Source organism: Pleurodeles waltl, chromosome 3_1 (genome assembly GCF_031143425.1).
Source record: "Pleurodeles waltl isolate 20211129_DDA chromosome 3_1, aPleWal1.hap1.20221129, whole genome shotgun sequence".
Taxonomy (NCBI): Eukaryota; Metazoa; Chordata; class Amphibia; order Caudata; family Salamandridae; genus Pleurodeles; species Pleurodeles waltl.
This window is the reverse complement of record NC_090440.1, coordinates 610,783,584-610,804,074: the sequence shown is the minus strand read 5'-3', so window position 1 is coordinate 610,804,074 and position 20,491 is coordinate 610,783,584. Positions and strand designations below refer to the sequence as shown.

At 43.2% G+C, this 20,491-nt stretch overlaps 1 protein-coding gene across 3 annotated transcripts in view; it reads left to right on the top strand.

Moving 5' to 3' along the window:
• Positions 1–19,121, top strand: part of LMNTD2 (lamin tail domain containing 2) — a 111,522-nt gene extending 92,401 nt beyond the window's left edge. For 2 of the 3 annotated variants that reach the window (XM_069223068.1, XM_069223067.1), the window contains 2 exons: positions 3,643–3,700; positions 18,304–19,121. In XM_069223068.1, the coding sequence (XP_069079169.1) occupies positions 3,643–3,700; positions 18,304–18,438 (193 nt within the window). In that variant the 3' untranslated portion in view covers positions 18,439–19,121. The remainder of the gene's footprint in view (positions 1–3,642; positions 3,701–18,303) is intronic. The other variant, XM_069223066.1, reaches the window with a different exon arrangement.
• The last annotated feature ends 1,370 nt before the right edge of the window (positions 19,122–20,491 follow it).

Genomic DNA, 20,491 nt, shown 5'->3' with positions numbered 1-20,491 from the left:
GAGATGGTGACCCATCATTATCAATTGACATTCTTGTTACTGTTCGACCTGGGCCTTTCAATTAACAGGCCCAACTCTCACTTGAAGCCCTCCTAGAGCCTCTTGTTCATAGGGTCAGTTATGGACACTATGCTTCTCATCCTTCTCAAAGAATTCACAACATCCAAGAGATGGTTCTATCTTCCCTGAAAGGCGCACAAGTGCCAGTTCAGAAGGTCTTGCACCTGTTAGGTCTGTTAACTCTCTACATTCTTCTGGCCATGCATGCCTCACCAGGCAGTGGTACCAACATGAAAGAGACCTGTCGGACTCCATTGTAGTTTCCCCGAGTACTGCTGCAAATGTGGGTTGGTCGGGGAACAAGGTAAACCCACATCGTGGAAAGGCCTTCAAGTCCCCTCTGCCAGTGGCTACTATTAGGACAGATTTCTCACTCTAGTGAGGGGGGCTCATCTGGAGGATCTGGGGATCAGAGGGCTTTGGTCTCTAGAAGAGTAGGTACTTCACATCAACTGCTGGAACTACAGACAGTTTGACTGGCACTCAATGCCTTCATCCCCTCCATCCGAGGTCGGTTCGTCTAGATTTTGATGGACGATACGACAGCAATGTGGTAACTGAACAAACAAGGTGGAGTGAGATCTCAACTCTTTTGCCTCTTTGAAGCTGTAGTCTTGGGCACATCGTCAAGGTGTCTGGTTAGCAGCCAATCACCTAGGAAGCTCTCTAAATGTAAGAGACGAAAGTCTATGTTGGCATTATCTTGCCATTCATGAGTGGAGTCTCCTGCCAGAGGTAGTTCAGGACATCTGCACTCCTAAGGTGTTCTCTTGTTCATTTCCTTTTAAGGTGCCGAGTGCCAACAGTTCTGTAGCCTCCACTATCCATTGAGGGGAGCCATGGGAGATACGTTTCTGTTACAACTGAACTTTCATCAGCACTACGCATTTTCTTCCACATCCTAGGTTCCTCGATATCTGAAAGAAAACTAGGCCTTAGTGATTCTGATTGCCGTTGGTTAGCCAAGTAGGGTATGGTATGCAGACCTTTGGTCCTTTACCCTGCTTAAGCTGCCATTCAGACCAGAACTTCTCTCCCAGTCAGAGATGAATATTCCTGTACCTCTATCTCTAATGCCTTTACGTTGATGCCTGGAGATTGAGCAGAGACATTTAAGCTTCTTTCAGCTGCGTCCAGAGGTGGTAAACATCATTCTGTCAGCTCACTGCCCTTCCATGAATCCATGAAATCAATTTACTCTGGGAGATGGAACAGTTTTGTTTGTGGTACACAGGCAATAGTGTGGACTATTTAAAGGCCTGTTTGTCCCAGATTCTGCAATTCGTACTCTCCCCATCCCAATGGGGTTCTCCAGTAGGTTATTATAAATGTGTATCTGTTGTGTTGTTGACCATCCTCTGTCTCCCAGATCAGCCTTCCATTTTTTTAATCCCCTTTCTGATGCAATGTCTGAAGGGGATGACTAATCTGTATCTGCCAAACACTTTTGTTAGGCCCCAGTAGTGGAACCTTAACCTTGTTTTGAAATTGTTTGATGGGGTTTCCGTTATACTCCTACACAGTTGTGTTTTTGGTGGCAAGCACCTAGGTGAGATGGGTTAGTGAGTTGCAGGTCCTGAACTCCCACCTGCTGTTCACATCTTTTTCAGTGCTTAATTTGTAAATAAAAGCGTACCGGTGCCCAAAGCTCTCCTCTTAAACATGTGGCTGCTGCAATTAAATGTGCGAACACAGAATACTGAGGCAGCGTAATCCTGATGTCATCTCGGGCCTCAATCCATTTAAAGCCATTCCCTGTACCTTCAGCTCACTCTTTCAGATTTTCTGCTTTCTCCCTTTGTGATGCTTTTTCGTTTTTCTCTTTCTCCATCTTTCCCATATGTGTCTTTTGCTTGCAGTAAATGCTTGAAGCAGAAAAATAAGTGCTGGTGCTCTGCACCAGAATCAACAAGCACAAATTAAGCACTGATCTTTTTTCCCCTCACAAAATAGTGTTGCAAACTAGGTCTAACTTTTTTTCCTAAGGTGGTGACTTCCTTTCATTGAGGCCAGTCCACCACCTTCTATCACCCACCCCATCTTACAAAGGAGGAAGAGCAGCGTCATCATCAGGATACTAGGGGAGTGATCAGCTTCTACCACATGAGCGATATACGGATGGATGACCCGCTGTTTATCGGGTACCAATGGATCAACTTTTGCATTAAAACCTGTTATGCTCTGGCCAAGAAAGGACCTTCAGAAGGAATCAGGGTTCTTGCCACGAGAACCAAATCAACTTCTTCCCTTGCCAGTGAGTTCCGATCAGCATTACTGTGTGGATTCCAAAGTATGTAGTGATGACAAACTTTGCCAGATGTTGCAAGACTTCCTCATTTGACCATCCATCAACCCTCCTCCAAAGAAGGGTAATGTTTAGGAATGTATTCTACAGGTGAGAATTATCCATCAAAAGGGAAAGTTAGGTGCCTGCAGAAATGATGTTTCTGGTGGCTACTCATCTACCTGCAAACTCCTCACTGATCCAGTCTGCCTCCTTTTTTGATGGATATCTTTTAGGGATAGATTAATAAGATTCCAATTACCAGGTTGAACCTGTATTACTCATTGTCGATGCCAATCCAGCCGATCACCTTGAAGGCTAGGAAAAAATGGATGGAGACTGACGCTATTACACAGGGGCAGGCACTATTGTGTTTCAGTGACATCTCCCAACATCACGTCTGGCCCAGTCTGATGCCTGGGATTAGCCTACAGGTAAGAAATCTGCAGGTGGAGTGTCACTGGAAAGATCATTACCAAAGGTAATATTTTCATTGTGTTCACCTGAAAGACTTTAGAGATGCTGCCATGCTAGAATCAGGAAGAGGCAAAGGATCCAGACCTCAGAAGGAAATAGCAAAAATATCAACTTCTTGTGGAATGTTCAAGGGGGGTGGGTTGTTGTAAATTCTGAATGCTAAAGCAGGTTCTTGCTGCTACATGAAGCATGAAATTAGCTTACCAACTGGCCAGGTAAAGCACTGCTCATAATAGCTGTAAAGGCAGCAGCAGGAGCTCAGTATAAGAAATAAGTAACTAGGCTTGATGTACATTTTGTTTTGCGACTCGCAATTTGCGATCCGTTTGGGAATTGCAAACTGTGAGTCGCAAAACAAAATGTACAACAGTGTTAAGTACACTGTGATTGCCAATAGGGTCACAAGTGACCTATTTCATCAATATTCATAAGGTAGGTAGCAATTTTCGACCCCATTGGGAATCGCCACACTCACAAGGATGGTGGCCTGCTGGGGACAGCAGACCACCCTGTCTGTGACTGCTATTTAAATAAAGCAGTTTTTTTTTAATACAGCTCGTTTTCCTTCAAGAAAAACTGGATGCATTTCAAAAAGAAAAGAGAAAAGTTTTCTTTTATTTTTTTCAGAGTAGGTAGTGGTCTGTAGGACCACTGCCTGCTCTGAAAATCTTTTTTCACTACGATTCATATAGCGTCTGTGTGACACTTCAAATGTTTTAGCATACTTATGTGTGGTATGTCATTCCAAAATCTATGACAATTTCAGTGATGCTGCCTTGCGAGTAAACTCAAGCAGTGAAATACTTCCTCCTTTTGCGCAGCTTACACGCTCTGGTGAAACATCCTTCAAACAGCTGCTGTACCCCACACCTGCTTATGGTAGGTCACTAACCTATTTCTCCTCTCCTACGACCTGCACTAACCTATAAGTCTCTTTCTCCTCACAAGAAACCCTGAACATATGTTCCTTCGCGTAGTGGTTTACAGAGTTTTCTGTGCATACAACACTAAACATCCAATGGCTAAAGTGTTCGTGAAAAAAAAAAAAAATACATTAGCAATGCTCTGTTCGGTCCTCTGCTGCCACCACTGTGCCACATGGAAGTACTGCAGCATCGTGATAACAGCAAGTCTCGTTTAGCTATTTTCATTTTATTTTGTGTCAATCGCACCTCTTCAAACATTTTTGTGAATATGAGCACCTGAATCAACAACGTAATATCGGCGAGAGGGTTCCTGTAAACTAAAGGGAGATAATCACAACAGAACAATATATTTTTTTGTATCAAGAAGACCGATATCGGTGTTAACCAGTGCCCATCTCCACTACAGAAACAAAACAAAAAACAAGCATTGGCAAAGCTAACAGCTCAACCTGTTCACTGCCAATGCCCACCTATTGGCTTTGCCAGTGCTTTTTGCCAGTGCTCACACCAGCGTGGACAAAATAGAGAAAAACATTTTTTTTAAAACATGATTACTGTTTTCAATGCGTGACCATATTTTCAGAACGAAAAACCGGGACAATCACAGACATACATATTCTCCTCGGCTCTGTGTTTTCATTAAGATAATGGGAGCCTGACCCGCCCACCTCCACTGAAGAGAAAAGGTATTGAGTTTTCACCCAAATCAAAATTGCAGCGGAAACGGGCAAGGGATACGAGAGGGGGTGTTGGTATTCCCTCGTGTTGATTCAAGGTGCACGAACATGGAGTATTGTTGCAAGACGACTACATGCGTGGCAGAGACACTATAAAATGTATTTGAACAGAATGATGAAACTATATGACTGCGATGTTTACATTTATAAATAATGAACAGCAAATTGTATATTGCACTGCAGTGTAATGATGAGATACTTTTGATGGTTTCAATGTGGGGTTGACAATGTCTATAAAACACGTGGTCACTTTAAAAAATGGAGCGATCATTTACCTGTGAACAAGGCTCATTATGCGAGTCGGAACGTGTCAGGAAGAAAAAGAAATCTGCAGCCAATTATTGTTTGTTTGAATAAAGCATCTGGAAGCACTTTGCATGGTGTACGTCTTTGAAAGGAAGTGTGAGGTTATATATATATATATATATATATATATATATATATATATATATATATATATATATATATATATATATATATATATATATATGTGTCTCCAAGGACTCCTGCCCCAGTACACAACCTTCACCTCCGGGCGAATCCAGAAAAACGGCACAATCCGGTACACAAACTTGCTATTAAAATGGTTTTCTTTATTCCATAATTATAAAGTGCGAGGTGCCACATAAAGAGACCTGACCTACGCGTTTCGGCAAAAGCCTTTGACTGGGACATCCCATGGTGCAGTGCAAAACAGCAATTTAAAGGAACATACTAGATTTTTTTCAGTTTTTTACCTTTTCTAGTTTACCCACACCATTAAATAACAGTGCACACACACAGAACGTATAACAGCAAATATTCACTTCTTTGCTTCATGCAGTTTTTCTCTCTTGGTCAATCTCTTCCCTATACAGGAGAAAGGGAAGTTTATTTTTCTTTTGATCTCAATAATCGTGTAGTCCCTCCAGTTCACATTCCTATAATACAGTGTACTTGATCATATCATCTTCCTCAGGGCTGTCTTAATTTCCATGTCTTAGCAATTAAAATCCATGATATATATCTGATGGTTAGATTTAAGTCACTTCCCTTTACCCTTTCATTCTTTGAAAAATGCTTTTTTGCCCAGAGGGGGACCCACTGGGACACCAGCACCAGAGCTAAGGGGTCAAGGTGTCCATAACCTCGCCCCTTTTCTTATTTGTTACTTTTTTTTCAGGGACTTGGCTGAAGCTGATTCCCAACATGGCTGCAAACACTTCCATGTTGAAGGGTTGTCAGTCAATCAGATCTCAGCACGAGATCGGGAGGGTTCGCATAGCCATCACATCCCTATATATACAAATATGTTTTTTCTTTAATATTTCGAAAACTACTGAATGGATTTACACCAATTAACAAAAAGGGTGCTTCCTGGAACAACCTTTCTGCCAAATTTAGTTTAATTCCATCAAGTGGTTCGGGCGCTATTACTGTTCAAAATCCCTATGTAAAAACGCATTTGAAAAAAGCGTTTTGGAATCCCCCTTTTTTCTTGGCCCCCGCTTTACGGGTCACTGCTAAACTTTCCAGACAGACGCTGAATTGAGTGTCATATTTGTTTAGAAAATTTTGTGAAGATTCATCAAACGGCAACAAAGTTATTAGCAAAACAAAAAACACTTTTTCCTTAGAACTAGGTCCTAAATATAATTATCTAGTGGCGACTTCCATTAGGTAACACAGGCAAGGCAAAACTAGTGAACTTCTGTTCCTGGTTTCTGTGAGAGGGTCGGTTGAAATGTGAGCATACACAACTCTGATTTTTGTTAAAAACCGGGACATGTTTTTGCTTTAGATTAAAGTGTTGTGACACTAGGACAGACATGGACGCCATTTAGTGGTTGCTGGGGGTCGCAACTGCAACCCCTGGTTTGCCCCATGCGAACTGGTTTGCCACTGGAACTGCCTTTGCGACACCTGGCCTCAGAGGTGGCAAAATCAGTGCCAGGAACACAGTGGCAGCTCATCATTATAGATGTTGGTTATGGTTCCACTTGCTTTGTTTTCTCTCAGTTTTTTTTTATTCCACAAATAGTGAATAATGCTTCATTATTAAATATTCATGTAATAAGAAATGGAGTACAATTAGCTGGAATATGATTTCCTCAGGCAGTTGAGGTAAGCAAAAGAAAATCTTTTAGATGTGTTTTGTGTGTGTGTTTACAAGAGTTTGTGTGTTGTATTTGTATATGTAAGCATGTGTGTTTGAGGTAAGGAACAAACATAAGAAGAGGAAGGAGAGCTAGCGAATAAGCAAACAAGCAAATGAGATGGGCAAAAAGGCAATCAAATGGTAAGGAATGAGCTATCCCCACTAGGCCTTCCACAGCAGACTTCTAAAAACTCTCTGCAGGTGACACTTAAAACAGGCCTTAGCCTCAATGGTAGAGATAGTTCTGAGGCTAATGTGCACACTCCTGTGACCTGCGACCTATCCACCCCCAGGAAGCGGCTTACTCCATCTTTCGACCTTCTGAGTGCAGCAGTATGAGCATCATTGTCAGGGGCATCAGTGGCCCAGTTTACATTTGTTGTCATGGAGCTCCAGGCACTTAGGCCTGATTAGGGAGAGCGTAAGTGTATGACCTCTTGTATACTTTAGTATAATCCTACTGTGGCCTTAAATCCATTTCATTTGTTTTTTTCAGTGTCATTTAAAAATCCCTGCTTACTAGTGGTCAGTCATGCCTCTTTGTCCCTTCTTTTTCTCTTTGGGAGCAGGGACTAGCTACTGTATTATTAATCTTTGTTATGTTTATCAGTTCTTTGGGGGACTTTTTTTCCCTTGGTTTCCTGCTCGTGTTTGGAGAAGTTTCTCTTTTCATTTGCAGAGCATTCTTGCTCTCACCTTAGCTTCGCTGTTAAGCTGTTTCTACAAACAAGCTGTAAATCAGGCTGTACCAAATGCCCTCATCGCTGCTCCCACTTCTGTTTCTGTTAACAGGCTATAGTTTTTATCTCCTCACATTTGCTGTGCATTCAAAGCTGTTCTCCGCTCCCCCCAGATTGCCTGTTTACTTTTATTTCTGTAACTTCAAAGTGAGAGAACCATAATTAGTAGATCAATAATGGCTGCGCTCTCGCCCCTGGCTGCTACCACTGCTGTATGCCGGCTGCCCCGCCCTTTACCTCCCACCTCCACGGCTGTGATTCGTACACTCAGTTCCATGTGCCCCTGCTACCTCACCACTTCATGACCCGCTTCTTGAAAATGTATTTAATTATAACGTGTCAGCCTGAGTCTAAGTTCACTGCTCTACTCAGGAGCTGGTTCGGCGGCGGGCATATCTCAGTCCGTTCAGTTTGTACTAAAACCATGTATTACACTCTCTTTTAATTTCCTACTGTTCACCCTCAATGCCACCTCAGCAATTTCCGGCCGAGTCTCGGTCAGAATGTGGTAAACAAGTGCTGCAGAGACATCAATCACACAAGAATGAAGCAGGAGAGGACTGGCCTAAACCGGTGAGAGCAGATCCAGGGCTGCAGACAGCACTGCCTCATATGCAAAGCATGTGCCTGGACACACAGCCTAGCCTACTTGCCACCATGCACCGGCCCTATACCACTACTTCCAGAAAAGCCGTACAGTCTGAAACCTACCTGATGGCGGAGCAGCTATTGAATGGTGCCCATTCTAGGACCAGGCATAAACAATGCCACTAATGAGCCTATGCCGTTAAAGAATTAGCACCTTATGGTTGGGGGGTATGCATAAAACCGTTAAGGCATATCACTCCTTGTGATTGTATATGTTTACTGTTTAATGGCAAATGTGACTCCACAGTTCACTTAGAATCAAAACATCCTCGGGATCATTCCAGAAGCCGCCTAAACAGACAGAACCTGGACAATGGTGATTCTATTAATAGCAGCTATGCACTCATTCCTCTGATGGTTTAAGAAAACCTGTCCACTTCGGGCTCGGCAACACCTTCAGCCATTGAGAACATTTCAACATCACCTTGGCAAAGCACCTAACAAATGTGCTCCACCAATCCACAGGAAGAAAGGGACAGAGAGCGAGTGGTGAGAGCAAGGCGAACGTAGTGTGAGAAGTAGTGATGTTGAAATAAAACCCTGCGTTGCTGTGGCCTGACCCTTTAGTGCCTACTTGAAGAGGGGATTCAATGTATAAGCGTTTTAGGCATGTAATTACACGAGGCACACAATTCCACAATAAATAATTCCAAAACAAACAACATAATTCCACTCCACACTCATTGCCTACACTCAAAACCAAAACACATAAATAAAAGACATTGGGGGTCATTAAGACCCCGGAGGTAAAAACCACCTACCGTCGTGGCAACGGCCGCCAAAGACCGTCGCTGCAGCTACCAGCTGTCTGCCGGATTATGACCACAGCTGGATTTCCACCAGAAGGATGGCGGAAATAATCACAATTCTTGCGAAATCAACTGGCTTTTCTCTTCACGTGACTAATGTTTACGCTTCAATAGTGCGAAGAACCGGTTGTGTTAGACTTTGGGGACTAAAAATTGAAAAGATAGAACAAGCAATAATAATAATAGGGATAGCAATTAAAATAATAATAATGTATAGATTTATAGATGAGTAGCTATAAATTACGGGGCTTTTTTTCCCCCTCAGGGCTTCTGAGTGACGTTATAGACAAAGAGAGAAAAGCTCGAGGTGTCTTTGGCACTCAGACCCCAAGCTGGAAAACATCCCTGTATACCCAGCTATGATTTTGTGTTATATGTACTTCTGATACCCTTCACTATCATGAACTGCTTTCTGTGTGCCCCTTTTTTAATAGCCGAGGATATGTGCGTTTGAAAATCATTTTTCCTTAAATGATGGAATACCTTATTTTATATAACATTCATAAATAAACAGCTTCTTTGGTGCCTTCTACTCTGTTACGTACTTTATATGTTGCAGTTTTGCAAAGTAAGAAATTGGTACCCCTTCTATTTGTGTCTTTTCCGAGTAAAATGCACTTCGCTAATTAAATGATTTCCTCTTGTTTTACATCTTTCCTGAGAAGTGTGTCCTATTTTCATGTTGCAATAATCTGTGTATGTTTGAGGCACAACTATAGATCTGCTGCTTCCCATCTGTCACTCTCCAGGAAGTGCTGCGAGGCTAAATGATGTGCGCTTTACAGAGGAATCCGATTACGTGAAGACATTTCAACTGTGCTTAGAAACTGGACTATTGTGTCTTCCATTTTCAGTGCTGAAGAGCTTACGGAGGGCAGGGCTTGTTTGCAAGCCAGTTATCAAAAAATAATGCCAAAAAGTCACTTATAATTATGAAATTTACATTAAAAACCGGAAAACTCTCTTGTTCATCCTGCAATCAGTCAGGCAGCTAGCTTCCAATCACAGTGTAAAAGCAATAGTGAAAAGTAAATCTTGTTTAAAAATTGTAACGGTACAGTAAGTAATCTCTTGTGAGCCCCCAATATACTTCAAATAGCCCATGAGCCTGGGAAGTAGGGATGGCTATTACCCATCTACTAGGCAGGCCTGCAGTATTGTTCTGAGCACCGAACATACTCTTGATTTCCTTGTAAAAAGCCCATGTAAGTGGAGAGTTTGACTAATGCATGTAGGTGATATCAGATGCACAGTAAACGGTCTGCGCATGGAACCGGAAATTCATTTATTAGCATTTCTTCCGAAAGTCTTTCTTGTTGCTAAAATCTAAAAATCTTGACATCTAGGTAATAATATGTTTTGACATTAGGTGCACAAGCCGACTTTTACAACAAAAGACTGCTGGAAAAACTATAAACGAGGCCCTGGAATTATACGACAGGAGAGGGCCAAATTATGCAGCAGGTCTCATGGAGTGCAAATAAACAAGCATTTGCAATGCAACGGGTCTCGCGTTTTCTCGCGTTAGAGGTATTAGCGTTGTAAACTCCTAATCTGACTTTTCTTGCCACATAAACTAATAATGAAAAGTAAAACAGTTTCACATATGCGAGCTGATGGTCGCCCTGAGTGTAAGGAGACACAGAAAAGGAAACAGAAGTTCGCTCACAGTAAAACTTATCTGCAAAAGTTCAATTATCCATGTTACCAGCAAAAGTTCAGTTATCCATTGTAGGAAAGTACCATCTTGCCTGGCATGTTACCCCCATATTTCACTGTATATATGTTGTTTTAGTCTGTGTCACTGGGACCCTGCCAGGCAGGGCCCCAGTGCTCATAAGTATGTGCCCTGTATGTGTTCCCTGTGTGATACCTAACTGTCTCACTGAGGCTCTGCTAACCAGAACCTCAGTGGTTATGCTCTCTCTGCTTTCCAAATTTGTCACTAACAGGCTAGTGACTAAATTTACCAATTCACATTGGCATACTGGTACACCCATATAATTCCCTAGTATATGGTACTGAGGTACCCAGGGTATTGGGGTTCCAGGAGAGCCCTATGGGCTGCAGCATTTCTTTTGCCACCCATAGGGAGCTCTGACAATTCTTACACAGGCCTGCCAGTGCAGCCTGCGTGAAATAATGTCCACGTTATTTCACAGCCATTTACGACTGCACTTAAGTAACTTATAAGTCACCTATATGTCTAACCTTCACCTGGTGAAGGTTGGGTGCAAAGTTACTTAGTGTGTGGGCACCCTGGCACTAGCCAAGGTGCCCCCACATCATTCAGGGCAAATTCCCCGGACTTTGTGAGTGCGGGGACACCATTACACACATGCACTATACATAGGTCACTACCTATGTATAGCGTCACAATGGTAACTCTGAACATGGCCATGTAACATGTCTAAGATCATGGAATTGTCACCCCAATACCATTCTGGCATTGGGGGGACAATTCCATGATCCCCCGGGTCTTTAGCGCAGTACACGGGTACTGCCAAACTGCCTTTCCGGGGTCTCCACTACAGCTGCTGCTGCTGCCAACCCCTCAGACAGGTTTCTGCCCTCCTGGGGTCCAGGCAGCCCTGGCCCAGGAAGGCAGAACAAAGGACTTCCGCTGAGAGAGGGTGTAACACCCTCTCCCTTTGGAAATAGGTGTGAGGGCTGGGGAGGAGTAGCCTCCCCCAGCCTCTGGAAATGCTTTGATGGGCACAGATGGTGCCCATCTCTGCATAAGACAGTCTACACCAGTTCAGGGATCCCCCAGCCCTGCTCTGGCGCGAAACTGGACAAAGGAAAGGGGAGTGACCACTCCCCTGACCTGCACCTCCCAGGGGAGGTGCCCAGAGCTCCTCCAGTGTGTCCCAGACCTCTGCCATCTTGGAAACAGAGGTGTTGGGGGCACACTGGACTGCTCTGAGTGGCCAGTGCCAGCAGATGACGTCAGAGGTTCCTTCTGATAGGCTCTTACCTCTCTTGGTAGCCAATCCTCCTTCCTAGGTAGCCAAACCTCCTTTTCTGGCTATTTAGGGCCTCTGCTTTGGGGATTTCACCAGATAACGAATGCAAGAGCTCATCAGAGTTCCTCTGCATCTCCCTCTTCACCTTCTACCAAAGGATCGACCGCTGACTGCTCAGGACGCCTGCGAAACCGCAACAAAGTAGCAAGACGACTACTAGCAACCTTGTATCGCCTCATCCTGCCGGCTTTCACGACTGTTTCCAGGTGGTGCATGCTCTGGGGGTAGCCTCCCTCCTCCCTGTACCAGGAGCTCTGAAGAAATCTCCTGTGGGTCGACGGAATCTTCCCCCTGCTAACGCAGGCACCAAAAGACTGCATCACTGGTCCTCTGGGTCACCTCTCATCCTGACGAGCGTGGTCCCTGGAACTCAGCAACTCTGTCCAAGTGACTCCCACAGTCCAGTGACTCTTCAGTCCAAGTTTGGTGGAGGTAAGTCCTTGCCTCCCCTGCATTGCTGGGTACCGCGTGATTTGCAGCTGCTCCGGCTCCTGTGCACTCTTCCAGGATTTCCTTCGTGCACAGCCAAGCCTGGGTCCCCAACACTCCTTCCTGCAGTGCACAACCTTCTGAGTTGTCCTCCGGCGTCATGGGACTCCCTTTTGTGACTTCGCGTGGACTCCAGTTCACTCTTCTTCCAAGTTCCTGTTCAGGTACTTCTGCGGGTGCTGCCTGCTTCTGTGAGGGCTCCCTGAGTTGCTGGGCGCCCCCTCTGTCTCCTCCTCCAAGTGGCGACATCCTGGTCCCTCCTGGGCCACAGCAGCACCCTAAAACCTCTACCGCAACCCTTGCAGCTAGCAAGGCCTGTTTGCGGTCTTTCTACATGGGAACACCTCTGCAAGCTTCATCGCGACGTGGGACAGCCGTCTTCCAAAGGAGAAGTCCCTAGCTCTCTTCCTTCTTGCAGAACTCCAAGCTTCTTCCATCCAGTGGCAGCTTCCTTGCACCCTCAGCTGGCATTTCCTGGGCTCCTGCCCACTCTCAACACTGTCGCGACTATTGGACTTGGTCCCCTTGTCTTACAGGTACTCAGGTCCGGAAATCCACTGTTGTTGCATTGCTGGTGTTTGTTCTTCCTGCAGAATCCCCCTATCACGACTTCTGTGCTCTCTGGGGGCAGTAGGTGCACTTTACACCTACTTTTCAGGATCTTGGGGTGGGCTATTTTTCTAACCCTCAATGTTTTCTTACAGTCCCAGCGACCCTCTACGAGCTCACATAGGTTTGGGGTCCATTCGTGGTTCGCATTCCACTTTTGGAGTATATGGTTTGTGTTGCCCCTATACCTATGTGCTCCTATTGCAATCTACTGTAATTCTACACTGCTTGCATTACTTTTCTTGCTATTACTTGCCTAATTTTGGTTTGTGTACATATATCTTGTGTATATAACTTATCCTCATACTGAGGGTACTCACTGATATACTTCTGGCATATTGTCATCAAAATAAAGTACCTTTATTTTTAGTAATTCTGTGTATTGTGTTTTCTTATGATATTGTGCATATGACACCAGTGGTATAGTAGGAGCTTTACATGTCTCCTAGTTCAGCCTAAGCTGCTTTGCCATAGCTACCTTCTATCAGTCTAAGCTGCTAGAAACACCTCTTCTACACTAATAAGAGATAACTGGACCTGGCACAAGGTGTAAGTACCTCTGGTACCCACTACAAGCCAGGCCAGCCTCCTACATCCATGTAACAAGCAAAAGTGCAATTATCCATGTAACCAGCAAAAGTGCAATTATCCATGTAACAGGGTCGATGTCATTCAAAGTGCTCGACTTCTCCCTAGCGAGATCGCGCTGCACAGGAAATGAAAAGATAAAGTAGTCCAGAAACCAGCTGAAAACATGGAGCCTCGTATGTTTTCAGTAGTTTACCGGTGCGCTGGAGGAGGGCGAAACACCGGAAAAGGTATGACATATGCATGCCTTTCACAAATGAATCAATCGATTTTTAAAAGGCAAGCACACAAACTAATGAAAGTAACGGGTATGACATGGGCGTGGTTAGAAGCCCACAGAGAGATTACAACATGGTCCAGAGCGCTTGCGCGCGCGCTCGACCCTAAAATAGAGTTCTCTGGACATGAGCAGTAGAAGGGATAAGTGAGGCAATCAAAAGCATGATAAAGCAGCTATGCTACAGGGGATGGACAATCAGAAGAAGAAGAAGAAGAAAAAGGAAAGCCAGCAAATAAGAAGCTAGCATACGTGAATGACAGGAAAGGTAATCAATGGTAAGCAACCTGCCATGTGAAAGGATTTAATTTCCAGGTCACTATGAAGTACGGCTCAAGAGCATGGCTATCAGTTTCTTATTAAAAAATTCAAAGTAGAAGTGTCTGAGTGGGTCCCCTTGCGAACGAGAGACAAGGGTCCTGTAAACTGAAGGGCCCAAATGTATTTGTTATGGCCCTGCTCCTTAGCAATGCACAGCTATGGTGAACATCGACTCTAGAGCTGACGTCTGTCTCGTGATTGCAGGTGCGGCACAGGTTATATGGCTGTTTTGTAGATCACTTGAAGGGAAAGATGCCTTCAAAAGGCCGCTGGTTCTGCCATGGTTCTGAAAATTACACAATATGTAATCAAATTGGCCAGAGAGGCATTAGGGTCTGCTTTACATAGAGTAAGGTCTGTGATAGGTAACATCTAGATAGACCTGGAAGGCTCCTGCAAATCTTAGAATCTATGTGATTGAGGGGCCACTCAGCTACACAAGGTTAGCGTGTCATATGGCTCTTCAGCAGGAACAGTCCACATCTCGCTAAATTGGAAAACCGATTCATATTAACACGAACAGTCTCTAATGTCACTAGTTTACCTTTACTGTATGCCATAGGAACAACACATTAGAGTCACCAGATTAACCACTAGATGCCAAGATAAACAAAAGGCTTATGAGCCAAAACAGCACAAACAGAAGTCAAATCACAATCTGGTTGAGGGTTATCTAACCTGATACAAGAAGCTGTGTCTATCAAAGTGTTGTTTAGTACTTTATTGTAGAAGGAGATTGTTTCTCAGTCGGAATTCCCATAAAAGCAAATAATTGCCACCAAACTGGAATAGAAAATCGAATCAGTGCCAGGCCATGCAATACAAGATCTGTCAGAAGCAGGCTAAACGTTAGATCAGTACCCAGAGGCCACTGCAGACTAAATAGGCTCTAACCTAAGAAGCATAGATGGCCTCTGGTCATGGCTTTGGGTGCTCTGTGCTGAGGCGCACTGGCTGATAGGAGGGTCTGATAGTTGAGCCCAAGGACATTTAATAATGTTTCACACTTAACATTGAAGCTAACCCTTGAATGAGGCTTAAGGCGAGACCCCCCCACACTGACAACACAAAGACACTAGAATACAATACTTACTATCACAATACATGTAACACCTCTAATGGCCCCTTTATATTTTGACATGGATTCATGACCCTTGACAGGTCTTCTTGTGTACACATAGAGAGAATTATCAAGACACTGATAGTAGCATGACATTGTATGACTAAGCACTTTGAGGTCTGTGTATTGTTGGTTGACCTCTTACAATCTGGTCTGCAGACTTCAAGTTCTTTCATCGCTATTAGACCTTATGAGATTCCATTACCCAATATTTTTGTTCTTGGCCATGGCTTACCTACTCACCTGTGTTCTGGACCTAATGTTGGAACTATATATTGGCCAACAGAACACAGACATGTTCACTGTTACCTGCGAAAAGCATGAAAATCTCTTATTTCCTGGACATATATCTACCCATCAGGGTACTAGTTACCTCTGTGTTTAAAGTCCTGTCCATCCATTGAGCCAACATAGACCTAATTCAGATGCCCTTATTGCCTTGAAAAAGCCCTTGACCTGCCCACCCTCACAGGGCAAAACACGTGGTCGCTGAGTCCTTGTTTCTACACACAAGTAGATTTCTCTATGTAAGCAAGCATGAACACGGAATACGAGTTATAAAACGTCAGTGTTTAATAACTTTTGCTTACATTTTGGAATTTCGAGATTTTGTTTGATGACGTTTGCCTATTATTTTTTTAATGTGGCAAATGCACTGTTTAATTATACAGCAAACTTACTTGTAAGGGGTTTTACCTAGATGAGTGCATATTTCAGCCACTAAATGAACTTTTTTGTAAATAAAAGACTGGGTATTTTAGAACATAAGGATATAGCCAATAGCTCTTTCCCCTTCTTTGACAATACGAACAAAGCTGTGTCGCCTGACAGAAGATACTAGTAAAAAACCTCAATACTTTTCACAGCCACTGGAACATCTCGGAATGACCTTGCACTATCCCAAAGGCACACTGGCCCTTTCGGAAGGAAGCCATTTTAGTTATACTCTAGGTAAGATGAGATGACCACGGTAGTGTAAGTTCCATGCCCGCTTTCGGTTGCATCTGAGTATCCCTGTCGTTCAGTTAATTTCTATACTAAACTTTGAATTCTGATAAACCACAGTCCTGGAGACAATTGAGTCTCACCCAGGCAGAGGGATATTCCCCCCTTGAAACAAAAAGGCATGTTTCAAACTATCACGATTATTGTTCACTACATATGGTGATAATCTCCAGATCCTTGTGGTGCAATACAGGGAGTGCAGAATTATTAGGCAAATGAGTATTTTGACCACATCATCCTCTTTATGCATGTTGTCTTACTCCAAGCTGTATAGGCTCGAAAGCCTACTACCAATTAAGCATATTAGGTGATGTGCATCTCTGTAATGAGAAGGGGTGTGGTCTAATGACATCAACACCCTATATCAGGTGTGCATAATTATTAGGCAACTTCCTTTCCTTTGGCAAAATGGGTCAAAAGAAGGACTTGACAGGCTCAGAAAAGTCAAAAATAGTGAGATATCTTGCAGAGGGATGCAGCACTCTTAAAATTGCAAAGCTTCTGAAGCGTGATCATCGAACAATCAAGCGTTTCATTCAAAATAGTCAACAGGGTCGCAAGAAGCGTGTGGAAAAACCAAGGCGCAAAATAACTGCCCATGAACTGAGAAAAGTCAAGCGTGCAGCTGCCACGATGCCACTTGCCACCAGTTTGGCCATATTTCAGAGCTGCAACATCACTGGAGTGCCCAAAAGCACAAGGTGTGCAATACTCAGAGACATGGCCAAGGTAAGAAAGGCTGAAAGACGACCACCACTGAACAAGACACACAAGCTGAAACGTCAAGACTGGGCCAAGAAATATCTCAAGACTGATTTTTCTAAGGTTTTATGGACTGATGAAATGAGAGTGAGTCTTGATGGGCCAGATGGATGGGCCCGTGGCTGGATTGGTAAAGGGCAGAGAGCTCCAGTCCGACTCAGACGCTAGCAAGGTGGAGGTGGAGTACTGGTTTGGGCTGGTATCATCAAAGATGAGCTTGTGGGGCCTTTTCGGGTTGAGGATGGAGTCAAGTTCAACTCCCAGTCCTACTGCCAGTTCCTGGAAGACACCTTCTTCAAGCAGTGGTACAGGAAGAAGCCTGCATCCTTCAAGAAAAACATGATTTTCATGCAGGGCAATGCTCCATCACACGCGTCCAAGTACTCCACAGCGTGGCTGGCAAGAAAGGGTATAAAAGAAGGAAATCTAATGACATGGCCTCCTTGTTCACCTGATCTGAACCCCATTGAGAACCTGTGGTCCATCATCAAATGTGAGATTTACAAGGAGGGAAAACAGTACACCTCTCTGAACAGTGTCTGGGAGGCTGTGGTTGCTGCTGCACGCAATGTTGATGGTGAACAGATCAAAACACTGACAGAATCCATGGATGGCAGGCTTTTGAGTGTCCTTGCAAAGAAAGGTGGCTATATTGGTCACTGATTTGTTTTTGTTTTGTTTTTGAATGTCAGAAATGTATATTTGTGAATGTTGAGATGTTATATTGGTTTCACTGGTAATAATATATAATTGAAATGGGTATATATTTGTTTTTTGTTAAGTTGCCTAATAATTATGCACAGTAATAGTCACCTGCACACACAGATATCCCCCTAACATAGCTAAAACTAAAAACAAACTAAAAACTACTTCCAAAAATATTCAGCTTTGATATTAATGAGTTTTTTGGGTTCATTGAGAACATGGTTGTTGTTCAATAATAAAATTAATCCTCAAAAATACAACTTGCCTAATAATTCTGCACTCCCTGTAGTAACGCTGTACAACTTATAAAATTCTTCTAAATTCAGGACAAGCTCTAGGGTGCAAATCACACTAATATTCAAGTTAATTCTCTTTGGATGCAAACGTGGGTATTTATGGACATACAGTAACTAATGACTTCTTTACCCAAGTGTAAGGCTAGAATTGCAAATTAAGAGGGCATGCTAATTGTGCTTGCTTAAACCTTCGTAATGTGATCATGCCATCTGCTGAGTCTCTCTTAAAACTGATAATAACTCTTCGACGTTCAAACAATTCCTCAAATTTAATTATTTTTTTCCAGGCCTTCCAGACAAGACTTAACACTAGGAGTCCTGTGGTAGCCCTCCTGACCCAGAAGAGTGCCCGGTCCAAATACGGGTTCAAATATTTGAGTTACCCACCTTTCACTGTGGACGTCCATGTGATTCGCAGGTAGGAGGCTGCAATTCTACGAACCTTGGCAGATCTTGACCACCTGAAGGATCTATTGGGACAAGGTGGAAGATAGACAGGGGTGAGGAACAACCAACTTGCATCTGCAGACATGGATGGCAACTCAATCTAAGACAGCAACAAACCAGTTTGCTGTATTAATGGTGCAGGCAATTCATATGGCAATCACATGAGAAGGAGTTGGTAACGCACATCTATTAATGAAGCCCTGACATTTGATGAAGCAGTAAATGTTACCACAATGAAGTGTGGATATAGCATACTCGTGTACAACCTGCAAAGAAGTCTCATGCTAAGATACAGGATACCAGAAATATCATGCCATCTCATGAGTGATAGCAGCCAAAACAATGTCACAGCACAGGCATACTTTCTATTCTAATTGGAGATGTGATGCAAATCAATTAATTAAACACTACCAGGAGGTAGCATGTGGGAAAGGTCCACTTTTTAAGCATACTACATAGAATCCAATGAGAAAAGGAAAACCATGAACATCGAAATGTGGTTCTGTGCCAAAGTTTACATAATAGACGTCATATGTTTCACATGCTTCTCTTTCCTGATGTAACATCTTCTGTGATCCTGCCCCCTCGTACCTTTGTTCCACAAAAGCAGCAAGAGGTGCCAAGAAAATCTCCAATAAATACATTAAATATGTCGCTACATTTGCAGTGTCTCTGTTTAATTTTTAGAATAAACCTATCTTCACCCAGTCATCTGAAAGGCCTACTTTCACCAGGTGGTGCCCGCTTTCATGACCCACAGTATTTTGTAAGGTATGACCTCACCAACTGATGTTGATGAACTGCTTTCCAAATGGAATGGAAGTGCCTGTTCATCAATGGAAGGGTAATGCCTACTCTTCCAAGCATGCTGGCTTTGAAGTGTTTGCTGTCACCATATGATGTGAAGCATTTCTTTTCAGCAAGTGATATAGGGTGCGATGAACAAAGTGTTTCAATGGTTGCATGCCCTCACATTCAATTAATCTGAGGGTTTGCGACTGTTAAAACACTTTTTATAATGAATCAAACCCAATAAATGATTCGTAAAAGGTTTTCTGAATCGTTAAACACTAAGTAAATCTTAAGGAAGGGTTCTTATAAAGGGGTGTTTTAAGAACATTCATTCCAAATAACAATTCCTTAAGGTATGTATTTATGTTCTGCAACCAAAACCAGGCCACAAAGTATTGATATTTTACCACCAATTCAAAATTGATGGTAAACTATTCTCACAAGGGAAGGGGTCCCCAGGGAACTCCTTCCCCTTTGAAATGGGCTGCATTTAAAATAAAAATGCTTTATATGAAAGCAGTCACAGGCATACTGGTCTGCTGACCCCAGCAAGCCACGAGGCCTGGGGCTCTACACAGTGATAGTGGGTCACTATTTGTGATGTGCCTCATGAATATTAATGAGGTAGGTAGATTGCAATCCACTACAACTCAGAATTTTGTGAACCAATTTATTAGCAGAGGTCAAAATGGGCAAAACCGTAAAGGTACTACATGCCCATACTTTAATTTGTCAAAAATAGTTCCCCTACTTTATGTTAAAAGACAACTGTCCTGGGACAGTTAATTCCGACATTTGAGATGCCTCACTTGAAGTGGAAGGGAGAGAGTCCCCAATGCTGTGAAGCTGACTGACAGACTACTAAACAAGAAACAAGCCTTCTTGCCAGGGTGCCTGTGGCCTGACAGAAATGTAAATGTGTGCAATTGATTAATCAGCCAATGTAAAGCTTAATTCGAAGCAAGCATTGGCCTAAATTGATGGAGACACTTGAAAGTACAGGATGATAAAGATTTATTGTTTTTGAAAAGTATTGTAAGATGACTAGCTGAATTATAGTATGCTATAGTATGTGTGCTTTTAAATGACAGGTTTAAATTTTTTTTTGCACTAAGTAAAGTCTGCATATTACTGAGAGCTGTATGTTAGAAGCACTTTTTTAACCTTAAACCTATATCACTTTGTGGCATTCTGTCTTGCACTGTGTCTAATGCAAGTTTAAAATAATGACCTACA